This window comes from Pristiophorus japonicus, chromosome 16, assembly GCF_044704955.1.
Source record: "Pristiophorus japonicus isolate sPriJap1 chromosome 16, sPriJap1.hap1, whole genome shotgun sequence".
Classification (NCBI taxonomy): domain Eukaryota; kingdom Metazoa; phylum Chordata; class Chondrichthyes; family Pristiophoridae; genus Pristiophorus; species Pristiophorus japonicus.
The window spans coordinates 108,635,110-108,653,225 of NC_091992.1; the positions used below are offsets into that span (position 1 = coordinate 108,635,110).

The following is an 18,116-nucleotide window of genomic DNA, read 5'->3' on the forward strand; positions in this document are numbered from 1 at the left end:
AAAGCAAGTATATCCTTTAGAAAAATGGAAACCAAAACTGCACCACAGTATTCCAGGTGTGGCCTCACCAATACCCTGTATAACTGTAGCAAGACTTCCCTGCTTTTATACTCCATCCCCTTTGCAATAAAGGCCAAGATTCCATTAGCCTTCCTGATCACTTGCTGTACCTGCATACTAACCTTTTGTGTTTCATGCACAAGTACCCCCAGGTCCCGCTGTACTGCAGCACTTTGCAATCTTTCTCCATTTAAATAATAACTTGTTGTATTTCCAAACTCCGCCTGTACTGCAAAGAAAGTTCTATGCTCCGACCAACAACTTCAAATTGTTATAAGCTTCACTATTTAACTATAAATCATATAAAATGAAGTATTATGCTAAGTAAGGACAGAATGTATGACTAAAGTAGAGATTGAATTACCTCTGTATAGTCTGGACCAATTTTCCCCCACCCTCTAATCGCACCTCACTGGAAGACTACACTTGACCTTCACTACCCTTGTGTAATGCCATGGACACTGATAAATATTTAAAAATAAATAAAGCAAAGATAATTTCCAGGAGGATCAAGAAGAATTTTCATATGAAAACTGTACCTTTTATTGAAAGCATATTGGAATTTTACCAACCATTAAATATGCACACTTATTTCCATTCCCCACCATATGCCTCAGTTATCAAAGAATGTTTAGATAATGTATTCTCAGGCCAATGCCTTTCACTGGCCAGTCACCAAGTGCCATCGGTGCGCTGCATCGGATTTTCCCTCCTGCAGGCGACACCGGTCCCTCATCCAATGCTTTCCCACGCAGCACAGTCCCAATTGAGAACTGAGCAGACCTGCTCATGCAGCATTAAGAGACATTTTCTAAAACAATAGCAAACGAATAGCTGGCAAGCGGGTATCTGCCAAAACAATAAAAGTTTAGTTTATTTTTTGAATAGCGTAACAACGCATTCTGAGACTTGTGGATGTTAGTTGGTTGTTAAAACAGAACAAATAGGTACAAGGGTTTTCTTAAAATCTCAACTTAAGTCCCCAGAGAGCAGGCACAGACCTCTTGTTTGGCCATGGCTAAAGTGTACTTTAAGCAGGTTCCCTTTAGAAAAAACATTATCCTTCTTCATGGTTAATAATGAGTGCAAACCTATGTACTCCATTGCATAATTACGTGGAATATACAGCACAGAAACAGGCCATTCGGCCCATCCAGTCCATGCTGATGTTTATGCTCCACTGGAGCCTCCTCCCATCCTTCCTCGTTGGTGTAGGCTGTATCCTTGATAACCAAGGAAAATTGCAGCTAAAATATTTCTTTACCAGCAAAATAGCTTGCATTTAACTGAAATTTAACCCCATAGGAAAAATAAGTACAAGGCAGAATTATGCACACGTTTTATTAACTAATTTATAAATATTGGTACAAACTATTTCACAATCGTCACATACTAGCGTACATGTTAAATGGCTTTTTGGGCATTCCTGCAATGATGTAGTTGGACATGTCCAGCAAGCAACTTTCATTTTTACAGCGCCTTTAACGTATTGAAACACCCCAAGATGCTTTACATTGGAGAGTACAGATACAGAGTGGTAATAGGAGAAAGCGGAGGGATAACTAAAGGCATGGTTTAAGCGACTTCTGAAGGTGGGGTGAGAAGTAGCAAGGTTTGTCAGGAAATTCCAGCAAGCAGGCCAGGTGGCTGAAAAATATATAAGATTTTTGATGCACCATACTTGAAAAAGTATACAAATTGGTTTTAAACAATTAGAGGAAAAAGAATTGACAATCACTTTATTAAATAGTGCTGTGTATTTGTTTGTGATTTCAAAACGAACATGTCCAGTGGAGGGGGATATTGTCAAAGGAAACCCAGATCCTGATAGTACATGGCCCAAGATATTTATTTTTGAAAAGGGAATATGAATCTGTATTTCTTTCTGTGAAACTAATTTAAACGGGATAGAACATTTTCTAGTTTAATAATGTACTTTGACATGCACTGTGCATTCTTATCTATTTACATTCTTGGCAGTGCAGTAGTACACTTGGCAAAGCTCTGCTTTGCAGAGTGTGCAATTGCTGGCTGCTGCCCCAGTGAAATCACATGGAAATTCCAAAATCCACTTGGTTGTAACATTGGGTTACTGTTCAATGTAAAGTTAATCATCCATTGATTGTGCCCTTTTTGATTCTCTTTGTATTCGTGGACTGTGTACCATTTTACAGAATCTTGAACTGTTTAATAAAAAGCACAGGATGCACTCAAGACTTTTCAGATTTGAGAAGTCATTGTTTGATGTGTCCTTTTTAAAAGATACAGATTTGAATCTTCACCAATTCCAGTGTCAACATAGATCTTTGGTACTGACATTGCATACTCTTGCCATAATGTCGAACATGTATTGCATTTTCCCTATACTTCACCTTGATGCAATTCAGCACAAGGAGGACACTCCATAACCAGAACAAACAAGGGAAGATATTTGTATTGAAACAGCAGCTTACATTAACTAGAATTATTGCCAGTAAATAAAAACCAAACGGGGAGCAGCACTTGTACCACATACTTCAATCCGAGTTGCTACTTCGCAAACGTTGACCAAAACCAAGCTGATTTATAATTTTATTGAAACACATTTTATTCCAAAACAGCAGTAAATCTCTGGTGCTTCTTCATTCACACGTTGTTGGCCATCTTCTGTGTACTTTCTTTCATTGTTCTGACTACTGGTCATTCGGGATTCAATAGAGGGAATGTTATTTGGTCTGTAAAATTGTCCTGTTCTGAGTCTGGAATCAAAAAATTAACCTACCCAGAAAAGCAAATTCTAGGTGAGCCAAAGTCCTGCCTTTTCTAATTGAAGTCTTGATTGGGATCCACTTTAGTTGTGGTTTTTCAGGCAGAACGTTTTCCATCAATTAAGTTTAAAAAGAGAACCTAGCTGCTAATTCATTCTAATAAGTAAACATGTTAAGGGTGATTGCAGCAAAATATCCCAATATAGTTAAAACATTGAGCTATTTAATGCTAATTAAGGAGCAGCACACAAAAACATTTTGCATAAAAGGCATACCCTAAATGAAAGAAACTGTTGTGCTGGGTTTGTGCAAATTTTTTAAAAAACTTTGAATACTGGGAAAATAGTATTACTGTGCCATGATATTATGGTACATTTTAGCAAGCTATAATATGCTCTGCTGGCGTTGTCATTGGTAGGCGACCACCATTTTGACGTGATTTCATTTACATTGGCATTATCAAGATTAGGCTAGCTATATCTCACTTTTGGGGCTGGCACTGCAACTATCTTGGCTCATCAAAAGTCCAAACGTGCAATGGAGATGCTAAAAGTGGCGATTTTGTATTAAATGTTCACTCAAAATCTGACTCCTATACTGACACTGTATTACAGGACATTTTATGCATTCAAAACATTGCAATAATGAACTAAGAAAATGAATGGAGTCTTTTTTCTTCCCTACTGTTGGTAGAAAAAAATAAACCATTTTATTCATAACATAAGAAATAGGAGCAGGAGTAGACTATTTGACCCCCTCAAGCCTGCTCTCCCATTTACCCATTTAATAAGATCATGGTTGATCTGATTATGGGCTCAGCTCCACTTCCCTGCCCTCTCCCCATAACCCTTTATTCCTATATCGGTCAAAAATCTGTCTATCTCCGCCTTAAATATATTCAATGACCCAGCCTCCACAGCTCACTGCGGTAGAGAATTCCACAGATTTACAACCCTCTGAAAGAAGAAATTCCTCCTCATCTCAGTTTTAAACGGACAGCCCCTTTATTCTGAGATTATGTCCCCTAGTTTTAGTTTCCCCTATGAGTAGAAATATCCTCTCTGCATCCACCTTATCGAGCCTCCTCATTATCTTATATGTTTCGATAAGATCACCTCATTCTTCTGAACTCCAATGAGTTTAGGCCCAACCTACTCAACCTTTCCTCATAAGTCAACCCCCTCATCTCCAGAATCAACCTTGTGAACCTTCTCCAAACATCTCCAATGCAAGTGTATCCTTAAATATGGAGACCAAAACTGTATGCAGTACTCTAGGTGTGGCCTCACCAATGCCCATGTAGCAGGACTTCCCTGTTTTTATACTCTATCCCCCTTGCAATAAAGGCCAACATTTTATTTGCTTTCCTGATTACTTGCTGTACCTGCATACTAACTTTTTGTGTTTCATGCACAAGAACCCCCAGGTCCCTCTGTACTGCGGCACTTCGCAATTTTTCTCCATTTAAATTATAATTTGCGCTTCTATTTTTTTCTGCCAAAGTGGAAAACTTCACATTTTCCCATATTATACTCTATCTGTCAAATTTTTGCCCACTCACTTAACCCGTATAGATCCCTTTGCAGATTTTTTGTGTCCTCCTCACAAATTGCTCTCCCAATTGCTGGAATAATGTAGCCTTGAAGAATTAGTGATGAAATATGTTATTATGTGTGATCACAGCTATGGACCGATCAATGAGGTAACTCGTCCTGCTGTAAGTTTGATGCTTTAGAATTGGGTCACCATGTCATCGCTCATTAAGCCTCAAATGTGTGTAAAACTGCCTTTTGGAGATAGTTTTGGCCATTTAGAGGTCAATTATGAGTTCAATTTTTAGAATAGATGGTGAAAATCTGAAGAAGGATTGATAAAGTGTGTTGTTTTTTTACATAACAGTTGGAATGCCGGAGGGAAAGTTAAAGTAAAAGTAGAAAATAGGGAAAAAACAGGGAAGACCATGACAGCAGAATTAAAATGGCTATGGTATGTCAGTCTGGGCTATCTGTAAGAAAGATCTTGCATTTACATTGCTTCTTTCATGACCGCAATCAGGAGAGACTGGAGATACTGGAACTATTTCTATTGGAATGGGGAAGTCTTTTAAATTATGCAGGTTTTTGATGGAGTGAATAATGATTATTCCCTCTGGTTGGGAAATCAGTGACAATGAGTCATTAATTTAAAATTGTCTCTGAGAGGGAGATTCGGAGACATTTAGTCAGAGGGCTGTTGGAGCATGCAATGCTTTGCCTCAGGGAGTTGGTGAGCCAGAGACCATTGCAAGTTTTAAGAACAAATTGAAGCCATAAATGTGTCTCTGTTCTTAATCATGTGTTGTACTGATGTCCAGTCTGGAACAAATCCCTATTTTTTTTTCATTGTGAGGGATACCATGTTTTGCTTTCGAAAAGCATTCTGAGCAGAATAATTATGGACAGTTTGGGCTTTGTCGCTGTTAAATGAGCTTGAACAGAATTCTTACTGTTAAACAAAATATATTTTTATGTGACATAAGGTTCTGTGCAAAGTACAGTGCACATACTGGCTGTAAATGTATCAAATTTTACCAGGATTTGTACTAGTATTTTAAGTTGTTGTATCTTCTAATTTGACATGGTTGTGAAGAATGAGTTAAAACCTGTACCAAGGCTCTCCTTATGACTTTGCGAGTTTATCCATTGGGTAGCTGAGCTGTACAGGCCAGGAAGGTCCCAGGAAGGTCCTCACTCAGTTGACTTCAGCGGGAGCAGTGATCAGTAGCTGTCCAGTTGGTGTCTCTGATTGATTTATGGGGGGGCAGGAAATTGGTCTTACAGAAACTTTCCTGTCATTTTTTTTCTTTATCTGATGTTGGTTGATGTCCGGATAAAGCTCAAGTGTGGTTCCCACCTACAATGGTCTAGTAATTCATTGTCAAGGCTCAGAAATAACAACCATCTAGGTACTAGATGGACTGTCATCCATGTAACTGCATCTCAACAAGAACGCAGCGGCTTCAGGAGAGATGGATTGGAAGGGAAAAAAATTGATATGAAAATATATATGTATAAAAGACCTCATAAATTAACATGGCATTTAAAAACTCCAATTTTTCTACCTTTTGCCGACAGAGGGTAATCTACACAACCCAGCTCTTTTTGAAGGCCAAAAGCCACCTGTGTGGGAGATAACAGAAGAGTATTTGGAGATTGTCAACAAACACCCTTGTCCACTTTCATTTGTCAGAGCTCATCTCTTCAAACTCTGGCATCACACGTGAGTCAATGAACAAATTTTCTTTGGTGTTGGCTTATTTGATATTGTCATGGCGATTAATCATTTCACAGTGAGCAGTGTAGATAACATCCTGAGCTTTATAGAACTGTGTAGATCGAGCTACTCCAGATAGCAAAGCTAGTACCGGCTGGTCATTCTTCTGTGACATTGAAGATTTATTATCCATGAAAGTGCAAGGAAAGCCATAATAATATTGTTCAAAGATTGATCACTTCTGTAAGTAACCTCTCTAGTCCTGCATTTGTATGCATGGTAAGCCGGGATAGCAAGGAAAGAATGAGTTTTAGTCCGAACACTTTTACACACCTGAAAACTGAACAACCTCACTAAATAGATATCTCCGACAGTCACACAATCTGCCATTAGTGAGAGGACTGGCTTTTATTTAATACAGTCATCAGAGACATTTTTGAAATAGGAATCATCTACAAGTAGAATTTTATAGAACTACTAAAATGCTTTCATTTAATTGTAACCGTTTACCTATATAGATCTATACTTTTAAACATCTTTTGCCTGTAATATGTTACATTAAGTGCAATATCGTGGTGATTCTGTAATGTTACCGTGGACCAATCTTTTTTCCTGTCCTGAAGGAATGACTCATGCTGGGGTACAGCACCGTGGGTACCAGCTGCCCTCTGTTGTGCTTTGTGGTAGGGAGTTCTTCAAGGACATTTTGATTCACTGCCTTTGGTAATCAGTGACTCTTTATTGGATATACTGAAAACTGAAGACTTGAAGCAGAGAATCAAAACAACCTGAAGGAATTTCTTCGCCTTCTCCATATCATAGCTGGAACATTTTACACCACAGAAAATTAGCTGTTTTTAATTTATTTCATTGCCATTCATTCCAATATAATAAGAAGTGATTTGTGTTGGGAAATATATCAATTTGAAAATCAAAAGTAGTCTGTGGTTCATTTTAATGTTAAAAATGAAAGTTTCTGCAATACACAAGGAATGAATTAAAATTTCTGAATTGTTGAAGCATCATAGTTCTTCCTGAAAAGTGCTGCAGTACAGAGGTACCTGGGGTTCCTTGTGCATAAAACACACAGTGAGTATGCAGGTACAGCAAGTAATCAGGAAGGCAAATGGAATGTTGGCCTTTATTGCAAGGGGGATAGAGTATAAAAGCAGAGAAGTCCTGCTACAACTGTACAGGGTATTGGTGAGGCCACACCTGGAATATTGCATACAGTTTTGGTTTCCGTATTTATGGAAGGATATAATTGCATTGGAGGCTGTTCAGAGAAGGTTCACTCGGTTGATTCCGGAGATGAGGGTGTTGACATAAGGGTAGGTTGGGCCTATACACATTGGAGTTCAGAAGAATGAGAGGTGATCTTATTGAAACTTGTAAGATAATAAGTGGGCTCGACAAGGTGGACGCAGAGAGGATATTTCCACTCATGGGGAAACTAAAACGAGGGGACATAGACTTTAGAATAAGGGGCCGCCCATTTAAAACTGAGATGAGGAGAAATTTCTTCTCTCAGAGGATTGTAAATTTATGGAATTCTCTACCCCAGTGAGCTGTGGAGGCTGGGTCATTGAATATATTTAAGGCAGAGATAGATTTTTGAGCAATAAGGGAGTAAAGGGTTATGGGGTTCGGGCAGGGAAGTGGCGCTGAGTCCATGATGAGATCAGCCATGATTTTATTGATTGGCGGAGCAGGCTCGAGGAGCCAAATGGCCGACTCCTCCTATTTCTTATGTTCTTATGAAATAATCATTGTACCAACAAACAATCAGCCTGAAGCGGAGTTTGTGAGCTGATGAAGGAGTTGCAAGTTTGGTCATTTATGGTAACAGGCTTAGTCTGCTGTGGACATTGATTTTAGTTTTTTCTTCATAATTGAAACAATTTGGTGTCCAGGAGGTTGTAAATCATTCCAGTTATATGTAAGGTTTTTAGATTACTTCCTTTCAGTTTGATTAGGTATATATTCTTTAGTATAACCTCATATTTTCAGTTACTTCAGTTACTTCAACAGTACTATTGAATGTAGTCTAATTGAAACCAGTCCTTAATGTAGTAACGTGTTGTGAACTGCTATCAATTGCTGAAGCTTTTTTTTCATATAAAGCCCTGTTCATTTATCATTTATGTTTCCAGCTTGAGTGATTTTGGCAACTGTGATCTCTAGAAATTTTCACTACAGCGCTACACTGTTGCTGTAAAATATATTTTTTATTGATGATAATTTCATACAGAGATGGGGAGAGGCTGGGCCACTTAAACACAAGCACGAGTATTATGTTTCTGGTTCCGCCTGGAGAGAATTGTAAATTAAAACTTTAGGAGACCGGGAGCGAATGGAGGTCACCAAAGACTGGTGTCGTGGGCGAGCATGACTTGGCACGAGGATATGGGCAATAGAATTTAGAGGGTGGTAGATCGGAGGCTGCCCAGGAGAGTATTGAAATCATCGAGTTTGAAGGTGACAAAAGGCATGAATGAAGGTTTCAGTTGCAGAAGGCAGCGGTTGAAGTGGGTAATGCTATGGAGGTGAAAGTAGTTGGTCTTTGTGATGGAAAGGATATGAGGTTGGAAGCTCAGCTCAAGATCAAACAGGGTGCCAAGGCCATGAACAATCTGGTTCAGCCTGAAACAGCATCCAGGGAGGGGTTGGAGTCATTGGCGAGAATATGGAGTTTGTGGAGAACAATGGCTTTGGTCTATCCAATGTTTACCTGGAGGAGGCTATGGCTCATTCAAGACTGGATGTTGAACAAGCAAAGCGACAGTGGAAAGATCAATAGCGTTGTTGTGTGATAGAGCTGAGTGTCATCAGTGTACATGTGGAAACTGACCCCATGACTTTAGATTATGTTACTACAGTTGTACAGGGCCTTGGTGAGGCCACACCTTGAATATTGTGTACAGTTTTGGTTTCCTAATCTGAGGAAGGACATTCTTGCTATTGAGGGAGTGCAGCCAAGGTTCACCAGACTGATTCCCAGGATGACAGGACTGACATATGAAGAAGGACTGGATCGACTAGGCTTATATTCAATCGAATTTAGAAGAATGCGAGGGGATCTCATAGAAACTTATAAAATTCTGACAGGATTGGACAGGTTCGATGCAGCAAGATGTTCCCGATGCTGGGGAAGTCCAGAACCAGGGGTCACAGTCTAAGGATATGGGGTAAGCCATTTAGGACCGAGATGAGGAGAAACTTCTTCACTCAGAGTTGTGAGCATGTGGAATTCTCTACCACAGAAAGTTGTTGAGGCCAGTTCGTTAGATATATTCAAAAGGGAGTTAAATGTGGCCCTTATGGCTAAAGGGATCAAGGGCTATGGAGAGAAAGCAGGAATAGGGTACTGAAGTTGCATGATCAGCCATGATCATATTGAATGGTGGTGCAGGCTCGAAGGGCCGAATGACCTACTCCTGCACCTATTTTCTATGTTACTAAGGGCAGCATTTATATGAGGAAGAAGTGCCAAGGATGGATTCTTGAGGGCCTCTGGAAGTGACCGTGAGGTGATTAAGAGAGTAACGATTGCTAGAAATGCCCTGGATATAATCAGATTAGAAAGTGGAATCAAGCAAGGGCTATCAAGCAGCGAACCCGGGGACTGGGAGAAATTTAGAACTCAGCAGAGGAGGACAAAGGGTTTGATTAGGGCAGGGAAAATGGAGTATGAGAAGAAGCTTGCAGGGAACATTAAGGCGGATTGCAAAAGTTTCTATAGGTATGTAAAGAGAAAAAGGTTAGTAAAGACAAACGTAGGTCCCCTGCAGTCAGAATCAGGGGAAGTCATAACGGGGAACAAAGAAATGGCAGACCAATTGAACAAGTACTTTGGTTCGGTATTCACTAAGGAGGACACAAACAACCTTCCGGATATAAAAGGGGTCAGAGGGCCTAGTAAGGAGGAGGAACTGAGGGAAATCTTTATTAGTCGGGAAATTGTGTTGGGGAAATTGATGGGATTGAAGGCCGATAAATCCCCAGGGCCTGATGGACTGCCTCCCAGAGTACTTAAGGAGGTGGCCTTGGAAATAGCAGATGCATTGACAGTCATTTTCCAACATTCCATTGACTCTGGATCAGTTCCTATCGAGTGGAGGGTAGCCAATGTAACCCCACTTTTTAAAAAAGGAGGGAGAGAGAAAACAGGGAATTATAGACCGGTCAGCCTGACCTCAGTAGTGGGTAAAATGATGGAATCAATTATTAAGGATGTCATAGCAGCGCATTTGGAAAATGGTGACATGATAGGTCCAAGTCAGCATGGATTTGTGAAAGGGAAATCATGCTTGACAAATCTTCTGGAATTTTTTGAGGATGTTTCCAGTAAAGTGGACAAAGGAGAACCAGTTGATGTGGTATATTTGGACTTTCAGAAGGCTTTCGACAAGGTCCCACACAAGAGATTAGTGTGCAAAGTTAAAGCACAAGGGATTGGGGGTAGTGTGCTGACGTGGATTGAGAACTGGTTGGTAGACAGGAAGCAAAGAGTAGGAGTAAATGGGTACTTTTCAGAATGGCAGGCAGTGACTAGTGGGGTACCGCAAGGTTCTGTGCTGGGGTCCCAGCTGTTTACATTGTACATTAATGATTTAGACAAGGGGATTAAATGTAGTATCTCCAAATTTGCGGATGACACTAAGTTGGGTGGCAGTGTGAGCTGCGAGGAGGATGCTATGAGGCTGCAGAGTGACTTGGATAGGTTAGGTGAGTGGGCAAATGCATGGCAGATGAAGTATAATGTGGATAATTGTGAGGTTATCCACTTTGGTGGTAAAAACAGAGAGACAGACTATTATCTGAATGGTGACAGATTAGGAAAAGGGGAGGTGCAACGAGACCTGGGTGTCATGGTACATCAGTCATTGAAGGTTGGCATGCAGGTATAGCAGGCGGTTAAGAAAGCAAATGGCATGTTGGCCTTCATAGCGAGGGGATTTGAGTACAGGGGCAGGGAGGTGTTGCTATAGTTGTACAGGGCCTTGGTGAGGCCACACCTGGAGTATTGTGTACAGTTTTGGTCTCCTAACTTGAGGAAGGACATTCTTGCTATTGAGGGAGTGCAGCGAAGATTCACCAGACTGATTCCCGGGATGGTGGGACTGACCTATCAAGAAAGACTGGACCAACTGGGCTTGTATCCACTGGAGTTCAGAAGAATGAGAGGGGACCTCATAGAAACATTTAAAATTCTGACGGGTTTAGACAGGTTAGATGCAGGAAGAATGTTCCCAATGTTGGGGAAGTCCAGAACCAGGGGTCACAGTCTAAGGATAAGGGGTAAGCCATTTAGGACTGAGATGAGAAGAAACTTCTTCACCCAGAGAGTGGTGAACCTGTGGAATTCTCTACCACAGAAAGTAGTTGAGGCCAATTCACTAAGTATATTCAAAAGGGAGTTAGATGAAGTCCTTAATACTCAGGGGATCAAGGGGTATGGCGAGAAAGCAGGAATGGGGTACTGAAGTTGCATGTTCAGCCATTAACTCATTGAATGGCGGTGCAGGCTCGAAGGGCTGAATGGCCTACTCCTGCACCTATTTTCTATGTTTCTATCTCACGGAGCTGCACAATGGAGATGATGCTTTGGAGAAGGATTGTGTGATCAATGAAAAGATAAATGTAATCATAACTAACTTCAAACTGTGCTCATAATCACTGATGCAGTTATTTGTTAAGAATAGAAATAATTTACATTTATATAGCGCCTTACATGACCGCAGACATCCCAAAGTACTCTCAGCCAATGAAATGCTTGTGAAGTGCAGTCACTTTTGTACTATTGGGAAAAGATACAGCCAATTTGCACACTGAACAAACCGCAATGAGATAAATGATCAAATAAGCTGTTTGTGATATTGGTTGAGGGATAAATATTGGCCCGGACACCAGGGAGAAACTCCCCTGCTCTTCGCATAGTGCCATGGGATCTTTTATGTGAGAGAGCAGATGGTTGTAAAACAGGTGTTTAATAGTTTCATCTGAAAATTGGCACCTCCAACAGTGTGGCACTCCCTCATTATGGCAGTGAAGTGTCAGCTTGCGCTATATATTCAAGTTCTGGAGCAGGGCTTGAACATACAACCTTTTTACTCCGAAGGGAGAGCCACGGTTGACACATTTTATTCCAAAGTAACTATATTCAATGGCCCCGAAAATCTGGAAGGCGCCTAATTTGCATGGGGCAGGCGAGTACAAACACCAGTATAGGCACATCTCCGGTGCCTGACTGCGTAAGGGAGTCAATCTGAAAACGTTTACAATAAAACTAACGCCTTTTCCTCAGGGGTCCAGGCCACTTCCCTCACCTGGACCATTTGGGTGGAACCCACATCTGTCCATCCCGAGTCTAGTATGTCTCAACTCACTCAACTAATGACCTCCACAGATACACAGGTACATAAGAACATAAGAAATAGGAACAGGAGTAGGCCATGCGGCCCCTCGAGCCTGCTCCGCCATTCAATAAGATCATGGCTGATCTGATCATGGACTCCGCTCCACTTCCCCGCCCGCTCCCCTTAACCCCTTATCGTTTAAGAAACTGTCTATTTATAACTTAAATTTATTCAATGTCCCAGCTTCCACAGCTCTCTGAGGCAACAAATTCTACAGATTTACAAACCTCAGAGAAGAAATTTCTCCTCATCTCTGTTTTAAATGCGGGGCCCCTTATTCTAAGACCGTGCCTTCTAGTTCTAGTCTCCCCCATCAGTGGAAACATTCTCTCTGCATCCACCTTGTCAAGCCCTCTCTTTCTTCTGAATTCCAATGAGTAGAGGCCCAACCTACTCAACCTTTCCTCATAAGTCAACTCCCTCATCCCCAGAATCAACCTAGTGAACTTTCTCTGAACTGTCTCCAAAGCAAGTATATCCTTCCGTAAATATGGAAACCAAAACTGCACACAGTATTCCAGGTGTGGCCTCACCAATACCTTATATAGCTGTAGTAAGACTTCCCTGCTTTTATACTCCATCCCCTTTGCAATATAGGCCAAGGCACCATTGGCCTTCCTGATCACTTGCTGTACCTGCATACTATCCTTTTGTGTTTCATGCACACGTACCCCAGGTCCCGCTGTACTGCAGCACTTTGCAATCTTTCTCCATTTAAATAATAACTTGCTCTTTGATTTTTTTTCTGCCAAAGTGCATGATCTCATACTTTCTAACATTATAATTTTTGTCCACTCACTTAGCCTGTCCTTTTGTAGATTTTTTGTGTCCTCCTCGCACATTGCTTTTCCTTCCATCTTTGTATCGTCAGCAAACTTGACTATGTTGCACTCAGTCCCTTCTTCCATGTCGTTAATATAGATTGTAAATAGTTGGGGCCCCAGCACTGATCCCTGCGGCACCCCACTACCTACTGGTTGCCAACCAGAGAATCAAGCATTTATCCCGACTCTCTGTTCTCTGTTAGTTAGCCAATCCTCTATCCGTGCTAATATCTTACCCCCAACCCCGTGAACTTTTATCTTGTGCACCTTTTATGTGGCACCTTGTCAGATGCCTTCTGGAAGTCCAAATACACCACATCCACTGGTTCCCCTTTATTCACTCTGTTCGTTACATCCTCAAAGAACTCCAGCAAATTTGTCAAACATGACTTCCCCTTTATAAATCCATGCTGACTCTGCCTGACCAAATTTTGCCTATCCAAATGTCCTGCTCTGCTTCTTTAATAATGGACTCCAACATTTTCCCAACCACAGATGTTAGGCTAACTGGTTTATAGTTGCTTGCTTTTTGTCTGCCTCCTTGACTGCTAGGCTATGAGAAGCTCCCCCAGTGACATTAACCTTGGAAAGTATAGGTGGAGGTTCTGCCTCTGATAAAGCAAGTCAGAAACTCCTGGAAATGGCAATGACCCTGCTCAAACAGGTCTTGACCATTTTTTTTGGGGGGGGAAGGTCTGCCCTCCCACCTCGGTGTCCTGCCAACGTATATGGGGTATTGGAGAAATCACCAAGGAATTTTGGCCACAATTCAAATATATGAGGGCTAAGATCTACTCGGTGAATTGCATCATAGTTACGCTGTTCAAAAAATGTTTTGCGCTACTGGTGGTCTGGAGAGGTAGTTGCATGAGTTTCTCGGGTCAGCTCGTTTGCATATTCATTGGACTGCAACACCGATGTAATTAACTGAAATACATTGCACTGGAGTGCAGTCAATAAAATGTCTGCAAAATCACAGATCCGCACGAAAGCTAGCGGCAGGCAGCATCGTAGCCACAGGAGGTCCAGGTAAGTTAAATTTTTAAAAACTTTTTAACTGCTCCTTGTGGCCGAGGAGGAGCAAGAATGCTCTTCCCGTCCCCACAAGGATACCTTAGGCTTCCACTGCTGCAGGCTCCCTTCCCCTCTGCCATTGCAATCTTTGCCGATTTCCCCCTCCCTTCCCTCCTTGCTGGGGACCATTTCCATGGCAGCCTAACCTCCCCTCCTCCCCCCACCCCCCCGCCCCGCCCCCCGCCAGCAACATTCTACACCTCCCGATGACTTCAAGTGGGAGCCAGTGTCGGGGCATGCAAATGAGGCCCAGGAGTTAAAATCTCCCGGGCCTCGCATTCTGGGGTGCTGGATGGATCGCCACCCACTTCGGCCCCTGCAACCCCAATTCCTACCCCGAATTAAAATTGACCCTTGTGTCTACAGCAGGAACATCTGGGCCAAGGCAGTAGGGCATGCCAAGTCAGAGGAGCAGAACACTGACCTTTACCGACTCAGACCTACAAACCTTCCTGAAGGAAATTGAAGTTAGTAGGCACTGACTCCTGGGTGTGTATGCCAGCAAGCCAGCTAGGAATATCACTCATGCCACCCAGAATGACATTGCACTGGTACTGAGTGCCAACTCCCTCACCCCCGGGACTGCACAGCAATGACGAAAAGGTTCAACGATCTCACCAAGGCAGGCAAGGTAACATATTGAACACTTTCCTTGGGCACCAGCACACTCATCACTCTTTTAAGCAGCTCTCCTAATAGCAATTACATGCACAAACCTAAAACACCTTCCTCCACTTTAACAGGCTAATACCTCCACATGTCTGTCTTCAGCTCTCCCATGCCACTTGGCACACACTTGTCAACAGCTATCCTTCCCCTCACTTGCTCTATCTTCTTTCAGGAGAAGATGACGCACTATACTCTCCAGAAGCAAGCCACCAAAGGGGGCATGCCCACCTTCAAATCCCTCAAGCTCTATGAGGAGAAGCCAATGAAGCTCATGGGGAGGTACTCTGCTCTTGCCATGAGAGATGACGAAGTTGGCGGCATATTGCCGGCACCAGGTTAGTGACTGAACACCTACATTATCGCCCGAGCATCCCTGTGAAGCAGCACATAGATACAGCCTTCCACACACTTCTGTGTCTCCTTAATCCCAAGGGGGTAATATTCACTCATTCATAGCTTCTACTCTCCTTTTCTGCAGATCTATCGCAGCACCAAGAGGGCAGATCATCATGAGGGGGAGGTAGATGATAAAAGACCAACAGGAAATAACATTTTTTTCTAATCGACTATAACGAGGGATGATGAGATCCAGGCCTCACAGGAGTCCCTGGAGCATGATCCTGCAATGTGTTTCTCTGCCCCAAACCTTGCAATGTCACCCCTTGTCAATTGCTTACTCACTTTCAAGACAGCAGCTCAGATAATTTCATCTAGTGAACAATTGGATTATGAGCTGATTTAAACCACCCCCTCCCAATAAGGTGACATGGTAGGGGTTTATACTACACCCCAACAAGTTCCCGTCCTCACCCCCCTCCCCCATTTCTTCTTGCCTGAATTCAGGCATAAGAAGATTGGCTGCCCCAGAGAAGCGGGGACCATATTTAAATGGCAGCATCACATCCTGATGACATCATCGAGGGCGCACAAGCCTTTTTAACCACGGGCCTGACCAAGCTGGCGGCAGCAGGTGATTCTGGCCTTTAGTTTTTAACAGATCCTTGTGGGCCAGCAAGCATATAAGAATACCTGGCGGGGTGGGGGGGGGCCCTCTTCGCTGACCCTGGACCTGCCAACCCTCACCCCACCTCCCACCAATTTTGACTCACGCCGGCGGTGACATAATTTCCACCGGCTTCAGGTAGGAGTCAGTCGCAGCCACCTAAGGACTCATTTTAAGAGTGGAAGCAAGTCTTTCTCGATTCCGAGGGACTGCCTATGATGATGTAACTGAGTTTTAAAATCTCCCAGGCCTCATACATGAGGGGTGAACAGTTCACTGCATGTTTCAGCCACAATTCACACCCCAAGTTAAAATTGGCCCTATAGTGTTGGTGAGCGTGTGGAATTGTGCGATTCACAGAACCCATGGGGGGACAAAAAAGATGTTCAAGGAACATCATATTTGTAAGCTCTGAGGTCAATTTCTAAGTGTGCACAGTAACTGATAGCTTTGCCTTCCTTACAGGAACCAGGGGAGCGATTGGCAGCTTCACTGGAATGTGCAGCAGATCCCTAGCTAAGAAGCAGTCAAGGACTAGTTGGTACCTTCACTTCCACAGAAGTACAGACTGCGGCTCTGGTGGTAATAGGGGGAGAATAGAAAGCAGCCTGCGTAGCGGCTTCCAGATGATGGCGACTGTGATGTAATGCTGCTGTGTCTCTGCACTTTCAGGACCCGCCATTAGATCAACTATCCCATTGATCATTGGTGCCACAGATCCACGACCCAGTAGAATGGCAATGGCTGGAGTCTACCTGCATGATACTGCTGTCTTAAGACAGCAACACATTCCAGGCCTCTGGCCTCCCCCTCCCCCCCGGAGCACCATGCCAATGGAACGAGGAAGGTGACGACAGCTGCCCAGGAACAAGTTCCAAAGGTGCAGCCAACAGTAGCTCCCTGCCAGGAGCAAGTTGTAACGAGAGTCGAGGAGGTGAGGTGCGAGGGGGTAACTCAGTCCCTTTTGTAGAGCGTAAACAGCTAATCACCTCCTAGCTGTCTGGTTGCATCTGAGCACTAGAATAGGTGAAAAAAAATACATGTGTTGGCACCCAGAAGTAGCAAAGTGTTAGGAAAGAATAGGTTGATTTGTGTACACTTTGTAATTGTACTAAATGTGCACTGGCATCATGCTTTGTGATTCATGGAGGTTGGAGTCATACCCTGTACAAGAAATGGTGCATTTATTTGGTGCAGGCTTATTCACTCAAATGATGATTATTGGCATGCTTCGAAAGGGGCAAAAAGGGCTAATGTGTTGTCATGTTGTAGGATTGGTTGTGGATTGAGGGAATGTCCTTTATATTGGAAAATAGGGGAGAAGAAGATAAAACGGTGGTGCCAAAGGTAGACTGTTACACAGTGATGAGAGACTTGAGTGATGAGATGTGCTTCTGATGCACCTTGCAGCAGTCACTGAGGAGTCCGTGTCATCTTGGTCAGTGGAGCCGGCAATGTCAAAGTCCAGCCATTTTGAATGGTGAAATTGTGCACAGCACAGCAGGTCATAACTATTCGAGACATATGACCTGAAGCATACTGAAGAGTCCCTCCTAACCTGTCCAGGCAGTGAAAATGTGTCTTTAAAAAAAAAAAGCCCCGATGGTCCTCTTGATGACCAATCTTGTAAAGGCATTTGCCTCATTGTAGCGTTCCTCTGCTACTGTTAGGGACACTCTTATCCATGTGAGCAGACGCTAGACTTTTTCACCTAGAACCCAGCCATTGACCTGATTTTCTTCCTTAAAGGGGAAGGTAGAGACGAATTTCAAAAGACGAAGATATTATGACAACTTCCAGCATATTGGGCATTATCATGGAGAATCCTCTGCTTGTTTTCACACGTGGTCTATACATTTGAGGGAGTGGAAGACCTTCCTGCTGAGGTAGTTGAAGGAGTTTCCTGTGAGAGCCCGCAAGGCAAACATGGCTGCTATCTATTGCACCTTGGGAAAGTCCTTGGGCCTCCCTGTAAAAGTGAATGGCTGCTGCCTTGCTGTGATGCTAAAGGTGCTGACTATTACTGTCCTGACGAATACGTGGTCATGCTGCAACCTGGCTGATATTA

General features: G+C 42.8%; 1 protein-coding gene across 2 annotated transcripts in view; it reads left to right on the plus strand.

Moving 5' to 3' along the window:
- dus1l (dihydrouridine synthase 1-like (S. cerevisiae)) overlaps positions 1 to 18,116 on the plus strand; it is a 79,476-nt gene that overhangs the window by 15,371 nt on the left and 45,989 nt on the right. For both annotated transcript variants that reach the window (XM_070857667.1, XM_070857668.1), the window contains exon 8: positions 5,921 to 6,065. In XM_070857667.1, the coding sequence (XP_070713768.1) occupies positions 5,921 to 6,065 (145 nt within the window). The remainder of the gene's footprint in view (positions 1 to 5,920; positions 6,066 to 18,116) is intronic.